This window comes from Populus euphratica, unplaced genomic scaffold (assembly GCF_000495115.2).
Source record: "Populus euphratica unplaced genomic scaffold, PopEup_1.0 scaffold376.1, whole genome shotgun sequence".
Lineage (NCBI taxonomy): Eukaryota > Viridiplantae > Streptophyta > Magnoliopsida > Malpighiales > Salicaceae > Populus > Populus euphratica.
Genome location: NW_011500267.1, coordinates 125727 through 152280, shown reverse-complemented (window position 1 = coordinate 152280; position 26554 = coordinate 125727). Strand labels below are relative to the sequence as shown.

At 28.2% G+C, this 26554-nt stretch overlaps 2 protein-coding genes and 1 long non-coding RNA gene across 4 annotated transcripts; 1 reads left to right on the top strand and 2 right to left on the bottom strand.

The window, feature by feature from the left end:
- Positions 1 to 4867: 4867 nt before the first annotated feature.
- Positions 4868 to 7011, bottom strand: LOC105112929 (probable WRKY transcription factor 49). Its single transcript, XM_011008847.1, has 3 exons — positions 6631 to 7011; positions 6370 to 6516; positions 4868 to 5447 (listed from the first exon to the last, which is right to left on the bottom strand). The coding sequence occupies exons 1-3, from the start codon at positions 6894 to 6896 to the stop codon at positions 4931 to 4933; spliced, it is 930 nt and encodes a 309-aa protein (XP_011007149.1). The 5' UTR covers positions 6897 to 7011; the 3' UTR covers positions 4868 to 4930.
- A 14013-nt stretch (positions 7012 to 21024) lies between these two features.
- LOC105112928 (uncharacterized) lies at positions 21025 to 21596 on the top strand. The gene is made up of 2 exons (XR_839858.1): positions 21025 to 21082; positions 21166 to 21596. It is a non-coding gene; the product is annotated as an uncharacterized LOC105112928 (long non-coding RNA).
- A 2424-nt stretch (positions 21597 to 24020) lies between these two features.
- LOC105112927 (uncharacterized) lies at positions 24021 to 26499 on the bottom strand. 2 transcript variants are annotated; one of them, XM_011008844.1, is made up of 4 exons: positions 26343 to 26499; positions 26142 to 26297; positions 24608 to 25277; positions 24021 to 24444 (listed from the first exon to the last, which is right to left on the bottom strand). In XM_011008844.1, the coding sequence occupies exons 1-4, from the start codon at positions 26378 to 26380 to the stop codon at positions 24322 to 24324; spliced, it is 987 nt and encodes a 328-aa protein (XP_011007146.1). In that variant the 5' UTR covers positions 26381 to 26499; the 3' UTR covers positions 24021 to 24321. The 2 variants fall into 2 exon arrangements, with proteins under 2 accessions (XP_011007146.1, XP_011007147.1); XM_011008845.1 differs by having other exon boundaries at positions 24694 to 25277.
- Positions 26500 to 26554: the final 55 nt, after the last annotated feature.

The window sequence follows — 26554 nt, the reverse complement described above, 5'->3', positions numbered from 1 at the left end:
GTTTTTAAATTCATCAATCAATCCTTTCATTTATATGATAGGCCTGCATTTGAAATGAACATTTACCATAAATTAAAGGTATCTTATATTATTATAAAACATGCTTTAGTTAAGGAGTTATTGATACTTCAAGTGTAAAATGATGATATAAAACCTTGATAAAAATGTACTTTTAAGTACTAATCACCAAACCATAGGATGTTAAATGTAATTTCCCAAAAGAAATCATGTTGTCATCCTTTTAACTTCAACCTACTCCCAACTTAAATGTGAAATAATGGACTATCGAAGGATTACATCATAAAAATAAATAAAAAGTTAAATAAAAAGATGAAAATACATTGTACTGACTTGGGTTAATATATAAAATCTATGACATGAGTAATGGACACGACTATACTAAGCTAACTCGATTGGACAATTTGTGTCTTTATTTTTCCTTACATTATTCTTTTTCTAGCTGAGCCTTAATTAGGTATTAATTGATTTTGGGTTGGATTAAATTTGAAACCAAATTGAAGAGTTACAAAAGAAATGCTTGAGGATAAAACTGAAAAACAATATGACCACAAAAAAAGGGGAAAAAAACAAGCAAAATGAAATGAATCTCTTAAACTTCAGTTAATTTTTAAAACCCGTAAACAGTGTAATCCTAGGCTCATGTTCAAACAAGAAGCTTAATTCCCAACTAATTCAATGTTAAATGAGAAAATAAAAAGATATTTCAATCTAAAACATTTGCCAAATTAAATCAAATAGCAATGAAAAGAATAAGTATCATATTTAATATTAAATTAAATTAAATTAAATATTGAGGGATGAAACTTAAAATATATATTTAATTAAGAAAGGGATTTAAAATAAAGCAAAACTAATAATAATTAAAAAAAATAAGAATTAAATCTGACATATGAAAAAAATTAAAGAATGATGAAATTTAAAAAATAATCAATTTTATAAATCATTTCAAACAAAATAAATAATAATTAAAAAAATAAAGACTAATTCTAAAGAAAAATAAATTGAAAAACTACTTTGAAAATTCAAAGTTCCAGTGTAAAAATCAAGGAGAAGAGACAAAAGGAAAAAAAGAAAAGAAAATGATGTCAATTCCAAACTAGAGGTTCATACACCACACGTGCCATCTAGAAATGGAATGACTACCAAGATGATTAGAATGACGCCTTAAAAGCCACCATTTATCCATCGGACCACCTCAAACATGCCGTCAAAATGGCTCAACTTCAACCGATATGCCATGCACATGTCAATCACTTGTTTTATAATATTTATATTTATTCAATTACAAAAATGCCTCATTTAATTTGATAATAACAAAAAAAAAACTAAAATAAAAAGATGAAAAAGCCCTTGAATGCTAGTTAAAGTTTTTTTAATTTCAAAGTCAATATAGTTGTTTTACTATAATTTAAAATAAAAAATCTAAACATACCCTAGATGCAAGTACAATATATTTTGCTTTCAATAGTGAGTTAATAATTTTACCATGTAAAAAATATATATAAAGACCTTTTTATCTCCAATAATCAGGCTAAATGCTTTCTCACAGTAAAAAGGATAAAATTATAATTTTATAGTTTCAATCTATAGTATAAATGAGTCTAGAGCTATATTATTTAAAACCCCTCTTCCATTTTAGTTTTTTTAATTATTGTTTTTTTTTCCTATAGTTTAAATCTATTGATTTCCTATGATTTTTTTGAATCCTAATATCACATATGATATTATTTGATCTATTTTTTACTAAATATTGTGAAATATAGAGGTGGTTGTTGTCTCACCATAAATCCTAAGAAAATTTAATTGGTAACACAATATAAATATAAAATGTTTATTTTTTTCTATTAGAATAAGATAACTAATATATGCTATGTATGTTAGCCCTGATATTTTTAGAATATATTTGTGCTAGGCTTAAATTTCTCTATGTTAATCATGTATAAATGAAATATACAACATTATTTATTTTAGTATAATCAATCATGTTTCATCTCTATTCAAAGCCACATATATACTATATATACTTATGATACCTTATTACCTAGTTGTGATAGCATGCATTATTTTTATAAATTCTTTTATATATTCCAAAATGTTTTTCCTTTCAATTTTATATTCTTCAAACCATTTATCACAATATTATTATCCCTAGACTTTTCATTTTTATTAACCTTATTATTGAAATGATAAAAAAAATTATATAACCACTTATTTATTATAAATATAGTATTGAGCAATTATAGGACATACCTTTGTTTTAATAATACTATATTACAATCATATAATTAGATTTTTTTTTCCTTTCCCATTTTCTTGTTAGAAATTTATTTTAATAACATAGTTAATAAACATATTTGAGAGCAAACTATAAGTGGAATCCATTTATTTTTAAGGTTAAAACTTTATTGGAAAATATTATCCAATAAAAATTCTTTAACGTGGAACATTAATATGATAAAAACAAATTATAGACAAATAAAAAATTAATACCAAAGAACCCTATTTTATTTAAAGACAATTATTAAAACTTTATGCAATTAAGTCTTTACTTGATATTTTGAGGTCTAGAATTTTAATTTCCTACATTAATTAACTCTAGTTTTTAATTTTTACAACATATTTACAATTAAGAGATTAATCATCATAGTTTTTTTTTTTTTACTAATGATTCTTAATATGTGCAATGCATTAGATTCATAATATGTTGGACTAAATACAAATCATATTCTTAAATAAAATAAAATTAGATAAATTAAATAATTTAATTTATTATTAATTTAACAAATTAATTAATTTATATTTGAAGATTAAGAGTGGTATCTAATAACATGTCATAATCTTTCAAATATTAAAAAGTTATATATGGTCTAATATAACTTTTTAGTGACAAATTTCTTAATGTCACTATTTTCCCTTCATCTAGAATATTTTCATTTTAACATTTAAGCATCGAGTATTTCTACTTTATAAAATTATATTTGTTCTCAACTCCAAAGTCATTGATTCTTTGAATATGAATTCTTTTCAAATCTCACAATACCTTACACAAGGATTTTAAAATCATTATTATCTGAAACCATATAGAACATTCTTTTAAATTCATCTAAAGTGATGAATTCTCACTCAAATCAGAGACCTTTATATAATTTATATTATACTTAATATCTGCTTATTTGTTATCTTTGATTAAGGTAATGTATATTTAAGACAAAAAAAATAGCATACCATATTTAAAATAACTTGGTGATTTCAAGTCTAAAGATCATTTACACAACTATCATATAAGTTTTTCCATTTACATGTGTAATCACTTCGTATGAAATTTTCATACGGTTTAGTTTAGTATACTTGTCATTTAATAAGCACGTATATATTAGTTTTAAGTATTCATCATATCTCAATTTATGAAAACAACTATTTTTTTATGAAGAAAAAAAAATAATATATAAAAACCTTAATTACTCTAATTAATATATAGTCTTCATTGAAGATTAACTAAGAACATTTAGAATATACCTTGATATAATAAAAATCTTCATAATTATAATCACTTTATAATTTTCTTTGCAAAACTTCTCAGTGACTTTATTATTACTTTATACTTATTAATCAAACTTAAATGAGAATTAAAGATAAAGAATATCTTTATAAATAAAATTATATATTTTGTATGAATAAATGTATTGCCATATAACCAAATGATTAACTACAAGACTTATACACTTTTACTAATATTAATTGTCCATGTATTTAGTATCATATTACTCCATATGATGGTAATGTTTCTGCTATGACATTAATGAGATCTATAAGATTCTTTTTAGTATATACTCATTTTATCTTTACATTTTTTATTCATATGATTTCTTTCATCAAATGGTATCAACTAAGTACAAGTTTTGATCATTGATGAGATCTTGATATTATTTATGTAGTGGCTCTATTGTTATCACAATATATGGCCACTAAATTAACAATAATAGGAACCGTTCCTAGTTTTGTGATTAGCATCTTGATACAAACAATTTTTTTGTTGCCTTATTAGATAATTGCCCTACTTCAATTATAGAATTTATTATGGTTTTTTATTTAGAAATTTTTGGACTTACAACACCAACATTTACATTTAAAGTAAACATATATATAAATTCAAATTTGTTATAACAATATATCTTATTGACAACTAACATACCAATATCCATAAACTATGAGTTTATTTGAATATTCATATATTCACATGTTGAACACTTTCTTTGTCCTCTCAAATTCCAATGATCAAAATGTAAAATAATAAAGTTAAGGGCTAAAACGTGAAATTCTCAAAATATAGAGATAAAAAATAATAAAACTAAAATTTAATGGACCAAGCGGTTGTATTTTGAGCTTGTGAACAATGCAAAATAAAATAAATTTTTAATTAATTTAATTTAATTTAATTTTTTAAATTCAACCAAGGGATTTTTGTTAACACCACAACCATGAGGTAACTCTTGAACCAAAATAAAATATCAAAATTAAAACCTGTGAATATAATAACGTAAGAGGATAAAATGAAAATAAAAAATCTTAAGTAACCAAAATCTAATAATTGTTCGATGACCAAAAAAAAAAGAACTATATTTATTCTCAGTAATAACCACAATGTAATTGTGTGTAATGCCACAAATTAAAAAAAAATAGTATAGTTTGATTTTGTAATTATAATTGTAATTGCCGCACCTTCCTCGCGATTAATTTTGGATGGCAAATCGAACTTTTTAAAAAAAAAAATAGGTAAAAACAATGAGTGTTGAGTTTAAAAATCTGGGTTTCTGGAATTCGAATTCGATGGGGTCGAGAGATTGAATAAAAGGAAAAAACATGGGCAGTAATCTTTTATTGTCAATTTACGCACTTATACACTGCTAATTCACCCAATGCTAGTGTTTATGCCAACATCGAAACACGAATGGGAAAGATTGGGGGACCAAGACAAGGAGGAAGATGGTGAAGCAGGGGGAGACCGATGGGACGACGATGAAGAATAAGACGACACATTGTAGTTCGATGGGTTTCGAATCATAAAAGGCACCACATCTTCAAGCAACCCTCGAGGACCCACCGCTCCCAGATCCGATTCTTGCATGTAATCATCAGCTGTGCTTGAGCTAGGCAGGGAACCAGGACTGGTCACATGTGTGGAGCATTCTTGGCCTTGTTCTGGTGGTTGTCGGGTTTCATGGGCTTGAAACTCGTCCTCTGAGATGGTCCTCTTAGGTTTCTTGGAAGGCGGATCACCATGTTGTGGCTGGTTCAATAAGAAATATGGGTGAGCAAAGTGTAAATGGAGCCCTTCGTAGGTGATGACGAGCGTGTCTGGATCCTCGCTGGACCTCTCCACCTGCTTTTTTGCACCGCACCGTCGGTTCGTGCACCTGTAGTAGCTTCTGTTCCAGACACAACATGGATATATGTCAGCAAGTTTTTTGTTATTAACTTCTGTTGACCTCTATTGTGAGATAAAATTAATGTTTGGTAAATAATTAACTTCCGGTAGAACAAAAAATGTATTTTAGTAAGGAAAAACTCATCGATATTAACTAGTTATTTAATTTTTGATTAAACCTATTTAATATTTAATTTTAGATCAAAGCACATCAATTTTCTTTAAAGAGCTTGTATTTTAGGACCCATCTCTTTCACTATCTAGAGACACACTCCCATCCTATGACATCGAGTGGCTTGGGTTGGCATTTGGCAATCTGAATAGAAAATAGGACGGTTCAGGTAGGAAGCTTTAAATACAAAGTTGAATACTTATGCTTTAATTAGGTCCGCTAGCTGAATCGTTGTCCAGAATTAATCTGGGAATCGCCAAATTTAAAGGAAAGAATAAAATAAAACCCTTGGGGTGGTGCTAATTTCGTTAGGAAAATGACTATGATTAACGTCTTTAGCACCATTTTTTGTGTTTGTTGTTGGATATATAGAAGTCTCCACAGCAACAAAAAAAAAAACAGTAAATTCATGCTTTTGCTGTTGAATTTTTTGTTTTTTTAATGGTGGATTACTTCCCTCGCATTTGACCAGAGAAGATTTTCAAATTTCTGTCATCCTTTGGATGTTGTACTAGAACTTCTTAAGCTGGTGACGGAACCCTGAAAAGGTGATGTTTTAGAAACTATTGCTGGCTAACAAATCAACAAAATTCTAAATTCGAGTACATGTTCTTCATCTGATGATTGATCCTAACAGTCAGCGAGTTAAGCTATGGAATTATATACTGCAGTAACTGTTAATTCATCAGAGTTAGAAGAGATTGTATCAACTGTAAAGAAAAGAAGATTAAGGAGATGGTTAGTTAGTTACCTGGGATGTGTGCTATTCTTGATAGACTTCTGCCCGTATTTCCTCCATTTATAACCATCACCAGCAACAACATTGTCACAGCTCTTCAGTTTTACAGTGTACTTGTTGTTCTCAATCTTACTCAATCCCTTTTGCAACAATGAGAATCTGGAAATATATATATAAAATAAAATTTAACAAGACCTTGATTAATTTATAGATTTATATATAGAATTCAAGTTTATTTAAGGATAATTAATCTAGAGTGGATCGATTCCAAACCTGGCTTGTGAAACTGGTTCGGGTTGGTCTTTTCGGCTTGTCATCGACAAAGCATTCTCAATATCTTGCATTGTTGGCCCTGAATAGACTTGGGAAATGAGCTGGTTCATAGCTGCTTCGTTCCTTGGAGTGGGACTTGCTGCTTTGGATTGGTTTTTTTCCTCTGGCAAGAAAAAGAAAGGGGATACATCATCAAGGAGCTCTCTCACAAGCTCGTCCTCTTCACTCTCACTAAACCAACTACTGCTGTTTACTTCTCCTTCCATGCCCGCTCTCTACCTCTACCTCACAGCACAAGAAACCGAGAGCTAGCAAGTGATAAGAGAAGTGAGCAAGAGGGAGGTTGGGGAGGAGGAGAGGGGCGTGGCGTGGATGAAGAGGAATTTGTGACCTCTACGTGCCCTCTTGACCTTTAAAGCAATATTTTACTTTGTTTTTTTGCTGGAGAGAAGGGGGGAAAAAACAAAAAAGAAGAGCTGTCTTGCTATCTTGTATGTCATCATCTGCTTTGACTTTTGCAAGAAGTCTACCGACTGTCAAATGTGATAATCGACTGCATCTACCAGCCAGAGGGAGAAATTATGATGCTCTTGAGCATGTAAAAGTTGACGTGGAAAGGTGGTTGATTGTAGAGTGGTGTCCTTCCATTATGTGAAATGATTGATCGCTTCGCCATTTTTTCCGTTTGCACCTCTTGTGTTTCCTTGAAATTTCATTTTCTGTCTTCTCTGTCTTGTTCTATTGTTTTGATGGCATGGATGAATGAAGGGGAACCTAATCTACCTGACCCACTACCCTCGTTCAACCCAAGCGAGAGTCAACCACTAAAGAATCAATAAGAATCATACATCTCCATTAATTAAGTTATCAATTCTCATCAATAGATGTCGTATTGGTAAACATTCCCTTCTCTCTTGAATACTTAACTTTATGGCAGTTGAGCATACATTATTAGTTATGGATGCTTCCGCTACTTAACTTGATCCTTAGCCAAGAAGTCGGATAACGGGTTATTTATATTGATCTGGAAAAATAATATATATATATATATATATATATATATATATATATGTGCGTGCGTGTGTGTTATAAATTATTCTTGAATTACCTCGTGCATAGATCCATAAAAATAAATAATGCAAATCCATTCCACTAATCTACTACGCTAAAAAGCTTTTTTTAATAATGCAAATCCATTCCACTAATCTACTTCGCTAAAAAGCTTTTTAAAAAAAAAAAAAAAATATGCTAACAAAAATAATTAATTAACAAATATTTTAATACATTTTTTTTATATATATAAAAAAAACTAAACAAGCTACAAGTTCATGAAGTAAAGCAATTAACTGATTACAATTTCAAATTATATATTTTGATAGACATTTTATAATAAATAACATTCTTATTACTAAAAAGCTCAAGATTCCATAACTAATGTAAAAGCACATTGAAAACCATGCAACACACATAAATGCATCATTGTTAACACCTCACTTTGGTACAATTGAGCTCTTCCATGTCCAAATGACCAAAATTTAATTAAGTTTTGATGGGATTAAGGTAACCTCATCAATGCATATCAAAAAATCATTATGCTCATCAATTTTATTGAAATTATTTAAATTTATAATTAAAACATAATTAATGAATAAATATTATATTACACCACACTTTATTTAAAACAAATCAAAAGAAATCTTTGGTACAATTGAGCTCTTCCATGTCCAGAGGACCGAAATTTAATTAAGTTTTGATGGGATTAAGCTAACCTCATCAATGCATATCAAAACATCATCATGCTCATCAATTTTATTGAAATTTTTTAAATTTATAATTAAAACATAATGAATGGATAAATATTACATATTACACCACACTTTATTTTAAAAAAATCAAAAGAAATAAGAAATGAAGAACAGGGGAAGAAGAAGGGAAGGTCGGGATTTCTCCCTATAACAAATGCAATAAACCGAAAAAAGAATAACTGATAATTACATCCATTTGTATTCCCAAAAATAAAAAGAAAAAGAAACTTCACCAGATCCCAACTCCTGAAGCTAGCTGGTGTTGAGTCAAATTATGCTGTGATTAATTAAGTACCAAACGATTTAAAAGGAAACCCATTACCAATTAGTTCGTTTGTCATGCACGGACGCGTTCGAATAGTGATATTATCAACAAGAAGATCAACTTTTAAGCAAGTCGAGTAGGGATGGCAGCTTTTTAATCGATCAAAAAATAATTAGACGTGCCAAAGCTAGCTCCAATGTCCATGTTTGCAGTCTCCCAACGTCTCTGAATTTAGGACAAGATTTGCAAGTTGTCTACCTGAGTTCTTTTATTGTAGATTTTTTTATTTTTAACCGCGAGTGTCCATTTTATATATATATATTAATCAGTTTTTTGAGATTTTAAAATTAATAATTATATAAATTTTTAGTGATTTTAAAATTTATAACACTTGAATTCATGATTTTTAAAGAATAAATTTAAAATTTGGTTAGTTAAATTATATTTTTTAGAGTTTTTTTTTGTTGATTTTTGATATGAAAATGATGATTTAGTGATGGGACATTACTTCTTCACACATTAAAATGATACGGGGTTAATTATGAGTTGATGTTTCAATATGCAAATTTATTTATCTGTTTGTTTATTTATTTTGCTGTTGAAAAAAAGTAAATTACGGTGATTGTATGGCAGGTGCACACATTAATCTATAAATTTGATATTAGGGTAAAATGGCGGGGTTTTTTATAAAAAAATAATAATAACAAGCTTCGACCTCTAATAAGTAAAGATAAAAGTTTTGCAAATAATATTTGCACTAAGATTATTATTTATTATTTCAGTTAAAGATTAAAGTAAGGATAAAAAAAAGTTTTGAAAAGGGAAAAATCTATCTTATTATTAGCATTAATTTCCTTTGAAATAATTGTTACGAGGAATGAGAATGTCATTATGATTATATTTTAAAATATATTAAAAAAATATTTTTTTTAAAAAAATATTTTTTATACTATTATATCAAAATAATTTTAAAATATTAAAAATTATTAATTTAAAATAAATTAAAAGATTAAAAAAAGATTAAATATTTTTAAAAGATAATGCCAAATAAGGAGGGAGTGGTGAGAATTCACCATCAACGTGCACTTCACATGATCACATTTAGCCAAATTGAGGTAGAATTTGAGTGGTCGCTTCAAAGTGTGGGAAGTTATGTCTCTTTTTGGCTTTGACTTTGGTGAATCCTACAAATGCCCCGCATAAGGACAAGCTGTGGTTGACTGTCAGAGTGGGCTTAGGTTTGCTTTGTCGCAATCTGCAAACAAGGCCGAAAGAGAGTAGTCAAGTGGGCGCAGGTTAACTTGTTTTGAACCAAATACTGTCGTGTAGGGTTTCCAAAATGTCAACCCCTTATCAGTTGGGGCCGTGGTTTCGATTGGCTGACGTGTGACTACTTCGGCTCCTTTTACCGTTCTAACAATATTTCGATTGAAGTTTTAGAAAAATCGCGGGTTATAAAAATATTATGAAAGTAACAAAGTTTTAATATAATTTATATGAAAATTTAAAAGTCATATCTTATTTAAATTAATTAATATGTTCAAAATTTAATTTAAAATTTTATAAAAACTTAATCATTAAAAAATAAAATTCAAGATCTAGTAATTAAAACAAATATATAAACTGATGTTGTATGAGAGAAAAATAGCAAAAATATATATATTATTAAGAACACATTAATATTCTATTTTTGTATAACAATATTATTATAAAGATCTTAATAAAATAATTATATTCATACATTGACAGATTATCTAAAAAAAATTTAATTTAAGAATTTTGATGAGATTAATTTAAGATTAATTATGATTTTGTTTTATAGTTTTTTAAGGTGTGATTAAAATTGTTTCTGTTGAACTCCTTTTCACCTTACCGGGTTTGAAAACATAGAGTTACAGTGTATTTTTGGTAACTCATTTTTGTCTTTTTTATTTTTTTCTGACACATTTCTTTTTTTTTGTAGATATCAAATTTTAAATATCATCTTTTAAAAATTCAAGATTATTGAATTAGCAAAAAATATATGTATTGAAAAACAACCGTATACAAAAATAATATTAAAAAATATGATTGTATTTAAATTGTTTTATTTCTCTGATATTTTTCCAACTAATATTATTCTTGCAAAAATTGTATGAAACCGTGTTATTTAAAAGAAAATCACTAATTTGGTCCTACTCGTTTCTGATTCTCACGTGTGGTAATGAATGGAGCGGTTCGACCTGTCCCCGTCGGTGTACCAAACCAAAGTTGCCGAACCCTATTTGCCAGAAACAACACCGCCGAGCGTGGCGTCACAATAAAGTTGGGTGTGAGGTTTTGCCAGCCACCATGGATCGTTTTCTATTGCCCTTGGGTTACTACCAGTAATTAACTGTTTTTCTACTATCAGGCCTGGGCCTGCAGATTGGGTTTGAAAAACCTAATATATTTCCAAGGTCCAACAATCTTCAAAAGATGCCCACTACAATTAGCCGGTCTTTCTAATATCTGGGCTTTCGGCCTTCGGCCCATTAAACTGACTTTAAGAAAAAAGTCTAGCCGACACCATCTATCTTCTCATTGTTGCCATTCAAGCCTTCACCCCTTTGCATTACTCTTCAACTAGAAATTATGAACAGCTCAGTATGGGTTTTACTATATATAATTGCATCGCAACTTTTAATTGTAAGACAATTAAAAAAAAAGACACTTTTTAAATATGCAATTAATAACTAGTAGCATTGAAATGATTATAATTTAGCTTTTAAGTAAAAAAACTTGCTTAAACTGTTTTTAACTTTATATAAAAATCAAATTGTAAAGAAACATTAACCTTATATAAGCATTATCTGAACAATTTAAAACTAAAAGTGGCATAATAAACATAAAGAATATGAAAATCTAATTTTTGTGTGAAAATTGAAGTTTTAGGAATTGTTAGCACAACTAAAAAGTAATAAATATTTGCCAATTCTTTATTAACGCAAAAACCTGAATAACTTAATTAAGTGTTTATAAAAATATTTTATGTATCTATTTATGTATATACATCTAATATATAAAATAAATACGGTACATACCTCAAACACTTGTTATAGAAAATAAATTTTTCCTCTAAAAAAAAGCAATCTAAAAGCACCTACACTGTTTAAATTTTTTTTAGCAAGCATTGACCAAATAGCTTCCTCTACTAAATTCTATATATATATATATATATATAGCAAAAACACTCTTAGATGTAAATCAAAAAACTTATGCATGGATTTAATTAAACAACCCGATAACTATATTATAAAGTAATAAAAACAAATCATCAAAAAATAAACAAAAATAAAATTGAGTTAACCAAGCGATAAATAAAGATTAAGATATTTAACACTGCAATACAGGTAATTTACCTGATTATGTTTAATGAATTTCTCTATCAAAATAAATTTTTAATAAAAACCGACACCCATAATATTTATATAAATGTGCGTGTGCGCGTGTGCAAGGCTGCACGAAACACATAAAATTTATTGAACAATAATTATATTAAAAAAAACAATGCAAGGCTGCAAATATGAAAAATATTATAAAAAATCAACATTAAAAAAAATCTATATAAAATTAAGAAAAAAATCATAGATGAATCATATCTACCTCACTAAAAATTAAACACACCAAATATCATTTAAAAATAATCATAATCTAATTAAAACATAAACCAAAAATTTATTTGAAAAAATATACACAAATAACATATTATTTTTTAAAAAATAAATAAAATAAAGGAATCAGGCTAGAAGCTATAAAGCCTTAATAAGCTACGCTCAACACCTAGCCCAATAAAGCAATAGTCCATGCACGAGCCTTTATTTTTTAAAAAAAATTTAATGGGGTGGACGATGCGTCATCCACCCCAAATAGTTAAAAAAAATTGATGTGTCGCCTGGGAAATCTATAATTCAGCCACTATGGTGGCTGGAAAAATGAGGTATTTTGTTTTTTCATCTAAAATCCTATTTTCAACATATTTTTGATTTAAAACATCCTAGATATCTCGTCAAACCAATCCATGGCTATCAAAAAATTTAAAAACTACCCCAAAACCCGAAATCCATCCGAGACAAAAATTCTTCCTAGACTCAACTTTGTTGTTTTAGGTGTTTTCAAGGTTAAAAAAACTTAAACGTAATCCCCTTATCATATGAAACCTTTTGACATAAAAGTTAATCATTTTGGTGGCTGAAATCTTTCTAAACAACCACTTTTTTTCTTTAGGTTGGAATCCAACGACTTTCTTTTCTCTCTTCTCCTCATAGAAAAAGACTAAAAAGAGAGAAAAATGAAGTTAGGTATCAAAATGTATTGTCTTGAAATTCAAGAGACTAGTCATCTAATATTTAAAAAAATATAAGGGATTAAAATGAATGTTTCAAACAAACTTTCAACTTGCCCCCTATGCTCCTCGAGAGTTTTACTTTAGCCCCTTAACTTTTAATTCAACCCTCCCTCCTAAAAAGTATGCAATTGGAGGCTAATTTAGGCTCAAAATGGCCATATCACGTAAAATTAAAGTTAGAGGACCAAAGTAAAAATTAGTAAAAAATACACTCCTTCAATCCACAAAGCCTTTTAGTTATTATTGTGATGGGTTAAACAGACCAAAGCTTAGTGTACCCAAGTTGTCGAAGCACACATTTTTGTTTCTATTTTATTTTCTTGTTTTGTTTTATATATATTAACATAAACTTTATAAGACGTTGTCATTTTATTGTAACAATAGACATATATTTACAATGAAATAACTATTTTGCTCTTGAGTGAAAAAAATAAAAGCCTTGGTTATGATGATAATTTCATTTATTTTAGTGACTAATTAGTTATTAAAAGATTATTTTGAGGCTATCTAAGTTTTTTCTAAATTTTTACATAATAAAATTATGTTTTTATCCTAGAAATCAATAAAATTTAAAGTTACTGACTAAGAATTTTTTCATCTTTTCACAAGCTATAGTTACTGACCAACAATAATAAAAATACTTCCTTTTCCTTATGGTAAAAAAAAAAAAACTAGAGCTATTGATCTTTTTTTTTGTTTGTCCCTGTATATGCTATAGTTAAAATCAATCTTTACCTTTAAAATAGACAACAAAAAATAAGGTATGTATTTAGAAGTAATTTTTTTCTTCGCACAAATTTATTTGTAATTTTTAGAGTTATAAGAGATATTTTGGTATTTTTATTTTGATTTTATAATATTTAATTTCAAAAAACTTCTGATACATGTTTATTACACTTCAACATGCGAGTAGTGTCTGCACCCTTAAGGGAGCACATGTTTATTTTTATTTTGATTTTCACCTTCATTCTTATAATTATAATTTTTAGTGTAATTGATTTTTTTCTGGTTTCATCATTCAACATCTAATTTGTCTAGGATTAGAATTCATAATTTTATTTATTTATTATGATTCCGATCTAATAACATAGATCACAAGTTTTAAGAGTTAATATAGTTAGGGATCTTTTTTTCATCATTTTATTTTATGATTTTATTTTTACATTATTATTGTTTTATAAAAGTTTATGGTTATCTTTAATTTTTTGCTATCCGTTTATCCATGTCTCATTACTTAGACCACGAGTTTTGCATACCTTTTTTTGATATTTTTTTTTTAAAATTATTTTGCATACCTTTTTTTGATATTTTTTTTAAAAAATTTTTTTTTTTTGTATTTAACTTTTGAAGAATTCTTATTTTATTTTATACAAATAAGTTTTATTTTATAAAAAAGTAGTTATTATGAAATAATATTTCTAATATATCAACCTTGTATAAATCTTTTTCCTTTTGTTTTATTCACTTAGTTTCATATATGTTTTGTATTATCTTTTATTGATTCTAATAAATAAACTCAATAAATACAAATAATTAAATATTTTGATTTACATAAATCTCTTAATTTTTTCAGTTATTGTTAACAATTTATTTTTTATTTACATAGATGATTATCAATTTATTTAATTTGATATTTAAATAAATTTTTTATTTACATTTTAAATATTTCTATGTAAAAAACATATTAAACTAACTTGTGCACTTTAAATTTTATATATATATAAAAATAGAAACTACAATAAAGCACGGTAAAGCAGATAACTTTTATATAACGTATGCTCTTGTACGCGTCACGCAAAGTCTTTCATCCTAGAGTATGCGCCACGCGCGGCTTCTAATTACCCTCAACAATTATTACGTGTCAGTATATGTTGTTTGTATAGTTATACTTTGTAGTCCCTAATTCGGTAATTGTGGTATATAAACCCTTGGTTTTTTTATTTATGGATTTAATTTTCACCGTTGGTTGGTAAGATTCATGATATATTCTAATATTTATGATTCTTAACTCTTTATTACTTGACTCATGCAAATTTAAGGCGGTTAATTAAATTAAATTAAATTAAATTGAGATTAATTGAATAATATTTGGTTTGAGAGTCCTGGTCTGTGATAAAGAAATGTTTTTAAAAGCTGTTGGAAGTTGAAAGGCAGATAATAACTGACTTGTCAATGAGGTGAAGGTCCTATCAAATTGTCTCTGTTTAGTTGCATAGTAATATTTAGGATTGAACAATAAAATGATTTTATCTTGAAATTCCAGGTTATTTACATGGCCTTGAATTCATATAGGGTGATTAATTGTGTTATTAGAGAATATTATAAATAATATCTAGAAATATTATCTTGAAATTTAAGTTTTTAAATTAAATTAATTCTTTATATTTTATTAAAGTCTTATTGATTAAATAATTATGAATTTGAATTTTATTATTTTCATTTAATTTGGTAAAAATTAAACATAAAAGTTTTAAATTTAATTTTTTTAAAAAATATATAATAAAAAATGATATAAATATTTTGAATCTCAGTTTAAAAATTTTAAATTAAATTAATTTTTTAATATATTTAACGGTCAGTATAGTTAACCATATATTTATTATTTATAATTTTGTACATATTGAATATTGAAGATAAAATTAAAAAAATAAAAGGAGCAGTTATTACAAAAGTCGTACATATTCTGAGTTGTATGATAGTGTATGATTACTGACGAAAAACATAAATGTTCCGGACAACACGTTTTTTAACAGCATGCCAATATTTAATGAACATGTCTTCTGTCCCCATACTAAATGAGGATTAGGCCTCCCTTTAACCGATCCAAATGCAAGTGGCAAAGGCTTCCTTGAGCATCTCCAAGGACAAGAACCATTTAAAAGAGGTTAACATAAAATTTTAAATAGTATAAATATAATTTTTTTAATGTATATTCTAATGAAAAATAGTATTTTTAACAACCTATTTTTTATCATTAAAAAAAAGAAAGAGGCTAGAGAGGAAGTAAGCAAGCGAAAACTAGTCAAATAATTATTTTGATTTTTATCTGTCGTGTGTTGGGTGTGATATCTTACTTATTATTTGCTATTTGTTTTTTTAAATAAAATAACATAGTTTCATAAAAAAGGACAAAACTCACAAAATTAAAGACCTGATAATATAATAATAAATAATAAAATTAATAAAAAATATTTAAAAAATAAAATTAATATTAAACTAGTCAAACCCCATAAAATACAACTCTAAAAATTCACAAAGCAATATCCCTAATCATCCAAAATTTAAAAATAAAATAAATAAAAATCAAAAGATTAAAGATTAAATTTGATATAAAAATTAAATAAAATAAAACAATGAATATTAAAACCGAAAAATAAAATAAATCAAGAAAATAATAAAATAACAATCAAAACAACGAGGATCAAATATAGTATCAACATTAAATGAAATAAAAGGAATGAATGATAAAATTAAAAAATAAAATAAATCATAATAAAAAGAATGATAATAACAAAATATGATAGATGCAAATTTTGAAGAAGGATGAAGTTGAAAAAAAATTTTAATTTATAAATGATTTCAAATAAAATAAATATTTATTTTACATATGAAAAATAGTAATCAAAACAATAAATACCAAATTTAAAGGTAGATCAAATTAAAAGAATGATTTAAAAAATTAAAGAATTTGATGTGAGAATCGAAGAGAGAAAAATAAAGAGGTTATTGGTAGTCTGTTCATCATATGCGCTCCCTAGATATGAAGGAGATGTTAAAAACCTTCCATTTTTACCTTAGAATATGATATTTAGTCGATAGACAACACCAGAAGCTCCAACCAAAGTCATATGCTTAACCTACAAGCTCACACATGTAATGTTCATATCAATTATTTTTTTAATAATATTTATATTTAATAAATTATAAAATTATTTCTTATCCACGTGATAATAACAAAAAAAATATAATAAAAAGATGAAAAAAGTCCCGACAATAAATTTTGTTTCTAAAAATAATTTAATTATTTATTATTTAAAACAAATAAAAATATCATGGAGCTCATACACAATAGGCTATTTTTTTTTTTTTTCTTTGTAAAAGAGTTAAGTTATTTTATTATGCTAAAAAAAATAAAAAACCAATTTAACTCTTAACAACGTGATAATACCAAACAAACCACGTGAAAAGAACAATTTACCCCTAGTTTGAACATCAATGGCCTTCACTGTTCATTGCATTGTGGCAAACCACATGATTCTTGATCCATAATGTTTATGGACAGCTATTGGTTTTCTTAGTAACTAGTTTCCTCGCTTGTACTACGTTGCAAGTTAAAAATAAATAAAAAATATTGAACTTAAAAATGTATAAACCATTAGATATTATTTAAAATTATTGTTAAATTTGATCTATCTTCTGAATTTTAAAAACTCTTAATTCAACTTTTTATTTAATTAGAATTTTAAATTAAATTATATGAGAATTATTTTAACATGACTTAATATTTAACTAATCCAAAAACAATTTACATAATTGATAAAAAGTATAATATGACTTAAAAAAATAATTAAGAGCACTATTTTTTTATATTAAAAAAGCAACATATCAGATCAATTTAGGTATTATGACTTAACTCGTCAAATTCATGATCAAATAATCATAATATCTTAAACTATTTTTATCTTAATGAAATGATAAAAAAATAGATACTCGTAAAATTAATAACTAACTAAATATTATGATTTTTGTTTGAAACTGTAATAACTTTATAAAAAATAAAATAAAATAAAGTATGAATTTCATTCAAAATCAACAAAATATTAAAAAAAAAATTGATAAGAAAATATTCTATTATTCTCGTAGAGAAACTGTATGACCGGTAAAACTATTATTCGACTTTAATTATTTTTTAAGATAATATATATTTTTTTAATATCGAGCGGTTGATATATTAAATTGAGCTTTGCAATTTAGTTGTAAAATCTACGACTAGAATATAAATTCTAACTTACTTAAAAACTTTTTTTTAATAATTTTTTTTTATTTAATGATACATATATTTGTAAAAATTAAATACCAATTAACTATTTAGAGACTTGTTTAAAAGTATGAGAATTTTAATATTATAATAATTAATTTAATATTAAAAAAATATCAAATGATAAAATTAAAAAAAATAATTTAAAAAGTAGAATAAAAAAAGAATAAAAGTTTGATAAAAAAACTAAAGTGCTTTATTTACTGTCTACAGTGAAGCACTGTAAATTTATTCCTTTATTCTAGGAGAGTAGTGGTAATTACTGCCAGCGCCATCAGCTTTTTGTAAACGTTTCATGTAAATTGGAGTACACATGCGCCGTCCCAAAATTTTCATGTAAATTGGAGTACACATGCGCCGACCCAAAATTTCTTTTAAAACAAAAAAAAATAAAAAAAAGTTAAAAATAGGAGGTCAATATTCAAAAGAAGAATGTTCCCGCGCAAACACCGACTCAAGCTGTCACCACCGCCGCATTTGAAAGGACGGACAAAAAACGCGGTGAAACATGGGCCACGTTGACAACATGCATGTTTTAAAATCCAGTATTTAGCAGCCACGTAGGTGCCAACCCGCTCCCTCCCTTGCTGTCATCTAAACCCACCACACGATCCAAATAAAAAACACCCAAGCGCTCCATCGATCCAATCCACCTCCCCCGCTTCCTTTCACGTTTCGAATTTTAAAAACTCTTTTTATATATATCCATTTGCCTATTTAAGCATTAACCTATTTGAAATTCAATTCTGTTGTTTTTGGTGTCTGATTTTAATTGACGGTAGAAAATGAAGGTGGAAGAAGAGTGCACGACTCCGAAGAGCATGGGATGTCAGATTCCGACTGCCATTGTTTGTCCACCACCTCCCAAGAAGAAGTCGGTGATTGGAAAGAAACGAGACCCACCAAAAGACGGGTATTTTCAACCGCCTGAGCTTGATGCTCTGCTTTCTATTTTGACGTCATAGATATGAAGCTTGGGCACAATCCGCCCTAGATATGCATTCTTAATATCGTTTATTTATTCCATTTTAGGGATTGAAGGGGCTTAGATTTAAATTAGAATTAAGGGAGTAAGAGATGGGGACATTAGATGCATTTTTCTATTTCTGTAGATATAAATGTGCGTCTCCTGTTATGTTAATGTTAGTGAGATTTCTAGATTTGTTAGATTTTAGGGAGTGTAATTGGTGACGATTCCGTTGCTTCGAATTGCTGGTCAGTTCATTGCCTTCTCCTTTTCTGGTAGTTTTTCTGCTCTTGCAATGCATTTATTTACTCATTGATTTACCAATCTCAAGAGAATTGTCAAAGCACCGCAACTTTTCTCAGATCTCTGTAAGCAGGCCGTGTACAGGAAATTAGTTGTCGTGTATGCATGTGTTACAAGTTTTTTTGAAAGGATCAATGCACTTGAGGAGTCTGGAGAAAAGAGAGAGTGAAGGATCATTGAACATGATGTGACATTCAGCAATTAATTTGGTGGTATCTCCCAGTATTCTCCACCAACCACAGAACTGGAGTATTGGTTCATGGTAATTTCTTGGCTAGAAAGGAGGTAACTTTCTATGGTTAAATTGGTAAAAAAAACTTCTTTTAATCTTAAGAATAATATAATTTTATGTTAGAGCCTCCATTTCAACCAATTTGGATGGCGATTTACCCCAAATGGTCTTAAGAACTGGCATGTAAATCTTTTGCTGTAAGAAAATTTTAGAGTCATCCCAGACCTTGGGGCTTGGGCTAGGATTATGCCATCCTCAAGTCTACAACAACCAATCACTATTAAACCGTGGATCTCAACATAACCCTACAGGTATATCCATACCCAGTAGAATATCGCTCAAATAATTCAACGCAATGCAAATAATATCAACCTCCACAATCTAACACAAAAATCAAACACACATATCAAATTAATCAAAATGAAATACATTACGATATACAAATACACGTTCAAGAATAAAAACCAACAATTACATTACAAATTATTTCAAAAATAAATAAATCACAAATTAGATTTCCCTTGCTAAAAGAAATTAACAAATATCCCAAGTTTGAAGTTCTTTCTAACAAGATATGAAATTAGATTTTCTTGTTATTTATTCCCTTTCAACATGTTTATAGCCCTATAAATTAAACTCAATTTAGAGATTTTAATGAAATTTCATTTTTAAAAATATTTTAAGTTTTAAGAATTGAATTTCAAATGAAATTTAATCTCTAATAAATAATTTATGGAATTAAATCGAATTCATAAGTAAATTTGAATTCAATTGATAATTTATTACAGTTATTATGTTTGGAATAAAAATTAAATCAGATAATTAAATTCAATTATATTATTTGTAATATATATGGAAATGAATTAAATTATCAATCTTAATTATTTTGCTCAAATGATAGATTCTTGCTAATAATGGATATTTCTTGATTTTCTTGGTAAATACTGGTTGTTATTGTTGTTTGGAAGAGGCATGATTTCTTTTTATGTTGTTTGCAATAATGGATTTTTGAATTTTAAACTGAATTATTAGTTATAATGTTGGTATACAAGGTATTTTTGATAATGGTTCGATTATTAAGGTTTTGTGATTGTTGTTAGCGAATATTAATTAACTTGTTATACATAATACTTTTTATTGATGTAAAATATATTTATTATTAATAATTTTTTTTATTTTTAATATTTATTTATATTTGAGTAATAAATTTAAGTCTGATTTTATTCTAGTTTATCTAACATTATTTTTGGAACCCTTGAAAAATTTTAGATTTATTATTTTTATCTTGAGTTATCTTATAAGATTATAAGATTTTAATTAGGTCATTAAGAAGCGAAAACAATAGAGATGAAGAGAGTCAGTTAAGGAAAGAGGAAAAAATGTGCGTCTCCTGTTATGTTAATGTTAGAGAGATTTCTAGATTTGTTAGATTTTAGGGAGTGTAATTGGTGACGATTCCGTTGCTTCGAATTGCTGGTCAGTTCATTGCCTTCTCCTTTTCTGGTAGTTTTTCTGCTCTTGCAATGCGTTTATTTACTCATTGATTTACCAATCTCAAGAGAATTGTCAAAGCACCGCAACTTTTCTCAGATCTCTGTAAGCAGGCCGTGTACAGGAAAATTAGTTGTCGTGTATGCATGAGATTACAAGTTTTTTTGAAAGGATCAATGCACTAGAAGAGTCTGTGGAGAAAAGAGAGGGTGAAGGATCATTGAACATGATGTGACATTCAGCAATTAATTTGGTGGAATCTCCCATTATTCTCCACCAACCACAGAATTGGAGTATTGGTTCCTGGTAATTTCTTGGCTAGAAAGAAGGTAACTTTCTGTGGTTAAATTGGTAAAAAAAATCTTGTTTTAATCTTAAGAATAATATAATTTTATGTTAGAGCCTCCATTTCAACCAATTTGGATGGCGATTTAGCCCAAATGGTCTTGAGAACTGGCATGTAAATCTTTTGCAGTTAGAAAATTTGAGAATCATCCCAGACCTTGGGGCTTGGGGTAGGATTATGCCATCCTCAAGTCTACAACAACCAATTGACATTACGCAATGAAATTCACATAATCACTATTAAACCGTGGCTCTCAACATAACCCTACAGATATATCCATACCCAGTAGAATATCGCTCATATAATTCAAGGCAATGCAAATAATACCAACCTATACAATCTAACACAAAAATCAAACACACATAGCAAATTAATCAAAATGAAATACATAACGACATACAAATACACATTCACGAATAAAAAACCAACAAGTACATAACAAATTATTTCAAAAATAAATAAATCAAAAATTAGATTTCCCTTGCTGAAAGAAATTAGCAAATATCCCAAGTTCGAAGTTCTTTCTAACAAGATATGAAATTAGATTTTCTTGTTATTTAATCCCTTTCAACATGTTTATAACCCTATAAATTAAACTCAATTTAGAGATTTTAATGAAATTTCATTTTTGAAAATATTTTAAGTTCTAAGAATTGATTTTCAAATGAAATTTAATCTCTAACAAATAATTTGTGGAATTAAATTGAATTCATAAGTAAATTTGACTTCAATTGATAACTTATTACAATTATTATGTTTGGAATAAAAAATTAAATCAGATAATTAAATTCAATTATATTATTTGTAATATATATGGAAATGAATTAAATTATCAATCTTAATTATTTTGCTCAAATGATAGATTCTTGCTAATAATGGATATTTCTTGATTTTCTTGGTAAATATTAGTTGTTATTGTTGTTTGGAAGAGGCATGATTTCTTTTTATGTTGTTTGCAATAATGGGTTTTTGAATTTTAAACTGAATTATTAGTTATAATGTTGGTATACAAGGTATTTTTGATAATGGTTCGATTATTAAGGTTTTGTGATTGTTGTTAGCGAATATTAATTAACTTGTTATACATAATACTTTTTATTGATGTAAAATATATTTATTATTAATAATTTTTTTATCTTTAATATTTATTTATATTTGAGTAATAAGTCTAAGTCTGATTTTATTCTAGTTTATCTAACATTATTTTTGGAACACTTGAAAAATTTTAGATTTATTGTTTTTATCTAAACTTGAGTTATCTTGTAAGATTTCAACTAGGTCATTACGAAGCAAAAACAAAAGAGATGAAGAGAGCCAGTTAAGGAAAGAGGAAATTGGTAATTTAAAGAAGAGGTTTTCATAAAGATTGCGAACAAGATTGTTTTTATTGAAAATAACATTATAGGGTTTTGGTGAAGATTAAGTTATTTATGAGATAAAGTTTGTAGGGTTTTTGAGATGAAAAAAAAAAGTGTTTTTGAAATATTATTTTCAATGTAAATTTTAAAATGAATTATTATTGCAAATCAAATGATCTCCTATCTAACTTGCTTTTGCACTTTTTTTAAAATTGAATTTCATTTAAAATTCAAATTAATACCCTTGAAAAATTTTTAAATATAAAAATTAATTTAAATATTTGAATTGAAATCAATTAAAAAGGTTTAATACAAGCTATAAAAATATTATGAAAATAAATTAGAAACCAACCCCTTATTTAATACACTGAAAAAAATTTAATATTAAAATTAACTTCTTTGAAATACCAATCAATTCATTCCTTCTTTTAAAAATTACCTTTGAAAAAAATAAGATAAATATACAAGGATGTATAAAAAACAAAATAAAATAAATTTTATCTATATAAATTAACTTATTTATCAATTAAATTCAATTCAAACATTATAATCAAATTTGAAAATTTTAAATTTTAAAACCTGATTGTTTTCTCATTTTAAAAACACTTTTGAAAAAATTTTTTTATTTTAAATTAATATTTTTTTAGTGTTTATAAATTATTTTGATGCGCTGATATCAAAAATAATTTTTTAAAAAAAAAAAATATTATTTTAATATATTTTTAGAAAAAAAAAAAATTTAAAAACATAAACTGTATTACAATCCATTACAAGCATCCTCTTTCTATCTAGATAATATATTATATTAAATAAAAAGCAAAAAAGCTCTTGACCAAAAACGCTCCAGTGGTTTGGTAGGATAGTACCCTGCCACGGTACATACCGGCGTTCATTTCCCGGCTGGTGCAAGTGCAATTTTTTATTCCCGACTTTCAATAAAAAATATAATTTTGATATATTTCTAGATAAAAAAATAATTTAAAAACATAAACTCTATTACAATCCATTACAAGCGTCCTCTTTCTATCTAGATAATATATTATATTAAATAAAAAGCAAAAAAGCTCTTGACCAAAAAGCTCCAGTGGTTTGGTAGGAGAGTACCCTACCACGGTACATACCGGCGTTTATTTCCCGGGTGGTGCAAGTGCAATTTTTCATTCCCGACCTTTGTGATTCACATACCCATGCCTTCAAACTGCATAACCAAACACAAATAAACTAACATATGAGGGTTTTCCTCAAATTCTCAATCCATAACGCCAACAACAGGATCCATTAAGAAAGAGCTCCGTCAATACTTCTAAAAGTTCACGACTTGCATGGTACAAGAACCGTGGAGGAGCAGAAAACAGCTGTATTATACAAGCAAAACTAAGCTTGCTCGAAGATTGGAAGAAAAAGGGCATTGCTTCACTGAACTGGTCACAATCAGCCCTCACGAGGAATGCTTGCCTTAACCAGAAAACGAAAGCTTCTTTTATGTTTTGACTTGCACTCTAATGAGTCACATACTGCAGCTATGTACTAAAATCATTCGCTTCAAGCTCTAAATACAAGTGCTCACTATCACAGCATAAGCATGGAAAAGTACTGCTCAAATTCTTGATCAATGGTTGGTTTTCTGGGGCCTGACTGAGCTTCTGCATTCAAAATAAAGGACACAAAGTAAGTCAATGTAGATACAAAGCCAAGTAAATATTCAATTCACGTTGTCACTTAAACCCCAAAAGGGGGCAGGGATAAGAGGGCATGGTTTGAACCTATGAATCTGCAAACCACAGGTATGCTGACTAACTAAAATACCTTGGTTGACAGCCATCTTCTGGATGAAAGGGCATACACATTTGGATTAACTCCATTGGAATAGAGAATATCATCAAGTTCTTTACCTGTGCATGTTTCGATGCTGTCAATTCCAAATTCAGAGCAACTGTAATCTAAAGGGCTTTCAAATTCGAGGATAGGCTCTTCAAGATTCTGAGATGCTAGTAATCCATCATCATGACCGCATTGATCAATCTCCCCTTTCACAAATGTCAATTCCTCTTTTCCGGCATGTCGTGCTGCTAAAGCACTGTCTGAAGAATATTGAGCATCCTTGAGACTGTTGCAGCTGAATGATGAAGTTGAGGGCCTTTCAGGTGGCCATATCTTTGAAACCTCCTTCTCAAATTTAGCTTCACCATCCACAGACATGGCAAAGTCAGAATCTTCAACAAAACTATTGCTATCTTTGGCAGATTCAGGATCTGATCCTTCATCAATGGCCTGTCGTTCAGCATTTTGCACGATTATGCATGTGATCAAGTCCTTTTCTTCTTCATTTTCTTCATATATTTTGGAAGTTTTGAGAGGGAAACGATGATCCCAGCATTTATGTTTTGAAATGGGCAAGCCTAATTGCTCAGGCTGTGTCTTCCTTTTCTTGTTCAAGTAAAAAAATTTGGAGTTGACTGCTTCTTCGAGCTGGAAGCTGAAAGAAAAAGTGGGCAAAAAAGACCACTACAAAAGTAAGAAGCTGCATTTTGAATAATATAGATAAGCAAAAGTGCATCATAATTAGTCTGGATAAAAAGGCATACTAGGAAAATTAACAAATTGACAAGTTTCCATTATTGCTAACCAGAAGATAGGATGGAAGAAAAACAAGACATAATCCTCCCCTTTAATTCCGTGTTATTATGGAAACCAGGTAAAAGCATTAGATTCATATTCTAAAAACATCTGTTTGTAATGAGTAAAGAATGCATGGACTTGGTTTCAATCCTATTCGTGTGAATGCTTCAAGCATTGAAGTCAAGCACATAATGCAAATGAGAGAAAGCTTAGATCTTTGACCCAGAAGCAGCAATTAACCATGCTATGTTGCTCTCTCGCCCAACAACACACAAAATAATCATTGAATTTCTTTTAGCAAAAGAAAACGGCAACTTGTTTTTAAAGGACATAAATTTAAAAAACATATAAATAGAAAAGGAGCTCCTCCTTGAGAAACATCAGATTGCAAATCCAGCCACTAGCACTAAAAAAGCCAGCCCTTTTTGAATCCTGTTTTCTTATTTATTCAGCGGGTGCATAGAATTGCAATAAATATTTGCGACACTACTGTTAACTGCTTCAATTTAACAATTAAAGAGATATTCCTTTGATGTTCACACAAAGATCACAAAATTACAACATGACATGCAAGAAAAACAGTTGAACACTCTTTAGCTGATTTACACAAAAAAAAGAGTCTTAACACGCTTTCCATCACCTGATTTAAGGTTTCTTTCCTACAGAAAGAGTCATTAAAATGGTCAAAACAGTAAGAGAACCAAGAACCCAGGAATCAGACCTGTTAATCTCATCGTTATCTTCATCCATGGCGGGCAGAGAGAGAAACATTGAAATGAGAGCGTGTCCTCCCCCTTTTCCTTCCTTTTTCCGAAGATTAACTGAGGCAGGGTGATTGAACAGTACTCGCACTAGGATTACTCCATCCGGAGCTCTGTGATTGAACAGTACTCGCACTAGGATTACTACATCAGAAGCTCTGGCTTTTTTTGGAGATGATGACTCACGAGACAATAACATTTCGTGTCACGTGGGATTCTTGGAGATGGCGCGAGCCCCCATCCCACCGAGGGCCCCGACATTTTGTTTATTCAAATGGCTAAATTACGTTCTTCACCCCTCCTATCCCTACAGTTCAAATCGAACTTTCTCTTAGATAATTATTAATATATGACAATAATGATAATACATTAG

Coding starts and splice junctions, on each gene's coding strand:
- LOC105112929 (XM_011008847.1), bottom strand. CDS start 6,896: ATGGAAGGAGAAGTAAACAGCAGTAGTTGGTTTAGTGAGAGTGAAGAG. Junction 6,517..6,630: donor GAACCAGTTTCACAAGCCAG/GTTTGGAATCGA, acceptor ATATATTTCCAG/ATTCTCATTGTTGCAAAAGG. Junction 5,448..6,369: donor AAGAATAGCACACATCCCAG/GTAACTAACTAA, acceptor TGTCTGGAACAG/AAGCTACTACAGGTGCACGA.
- LOC105112927 (XM_011008844.1), bottom strand. CDS start 26,380: ATGTTATTGTCTCGTGAGTCATCATCTCCAAAAAAAGC. Junction 26,298..26,342: donor TCATCATCTCCAAAAAAAGC/CAGAGCTTCTGA, acceptor ACTGTTCAATCA/CAGAGCTCCGGATGGAGTAA. Junction 24,445..24,607: donor GAAGATGGCTGTCAACCAAG/GTATTTTAGTTA, acceptor TTTTGAATGCAG/AAGCTCAGTCAGGCCCCAGA.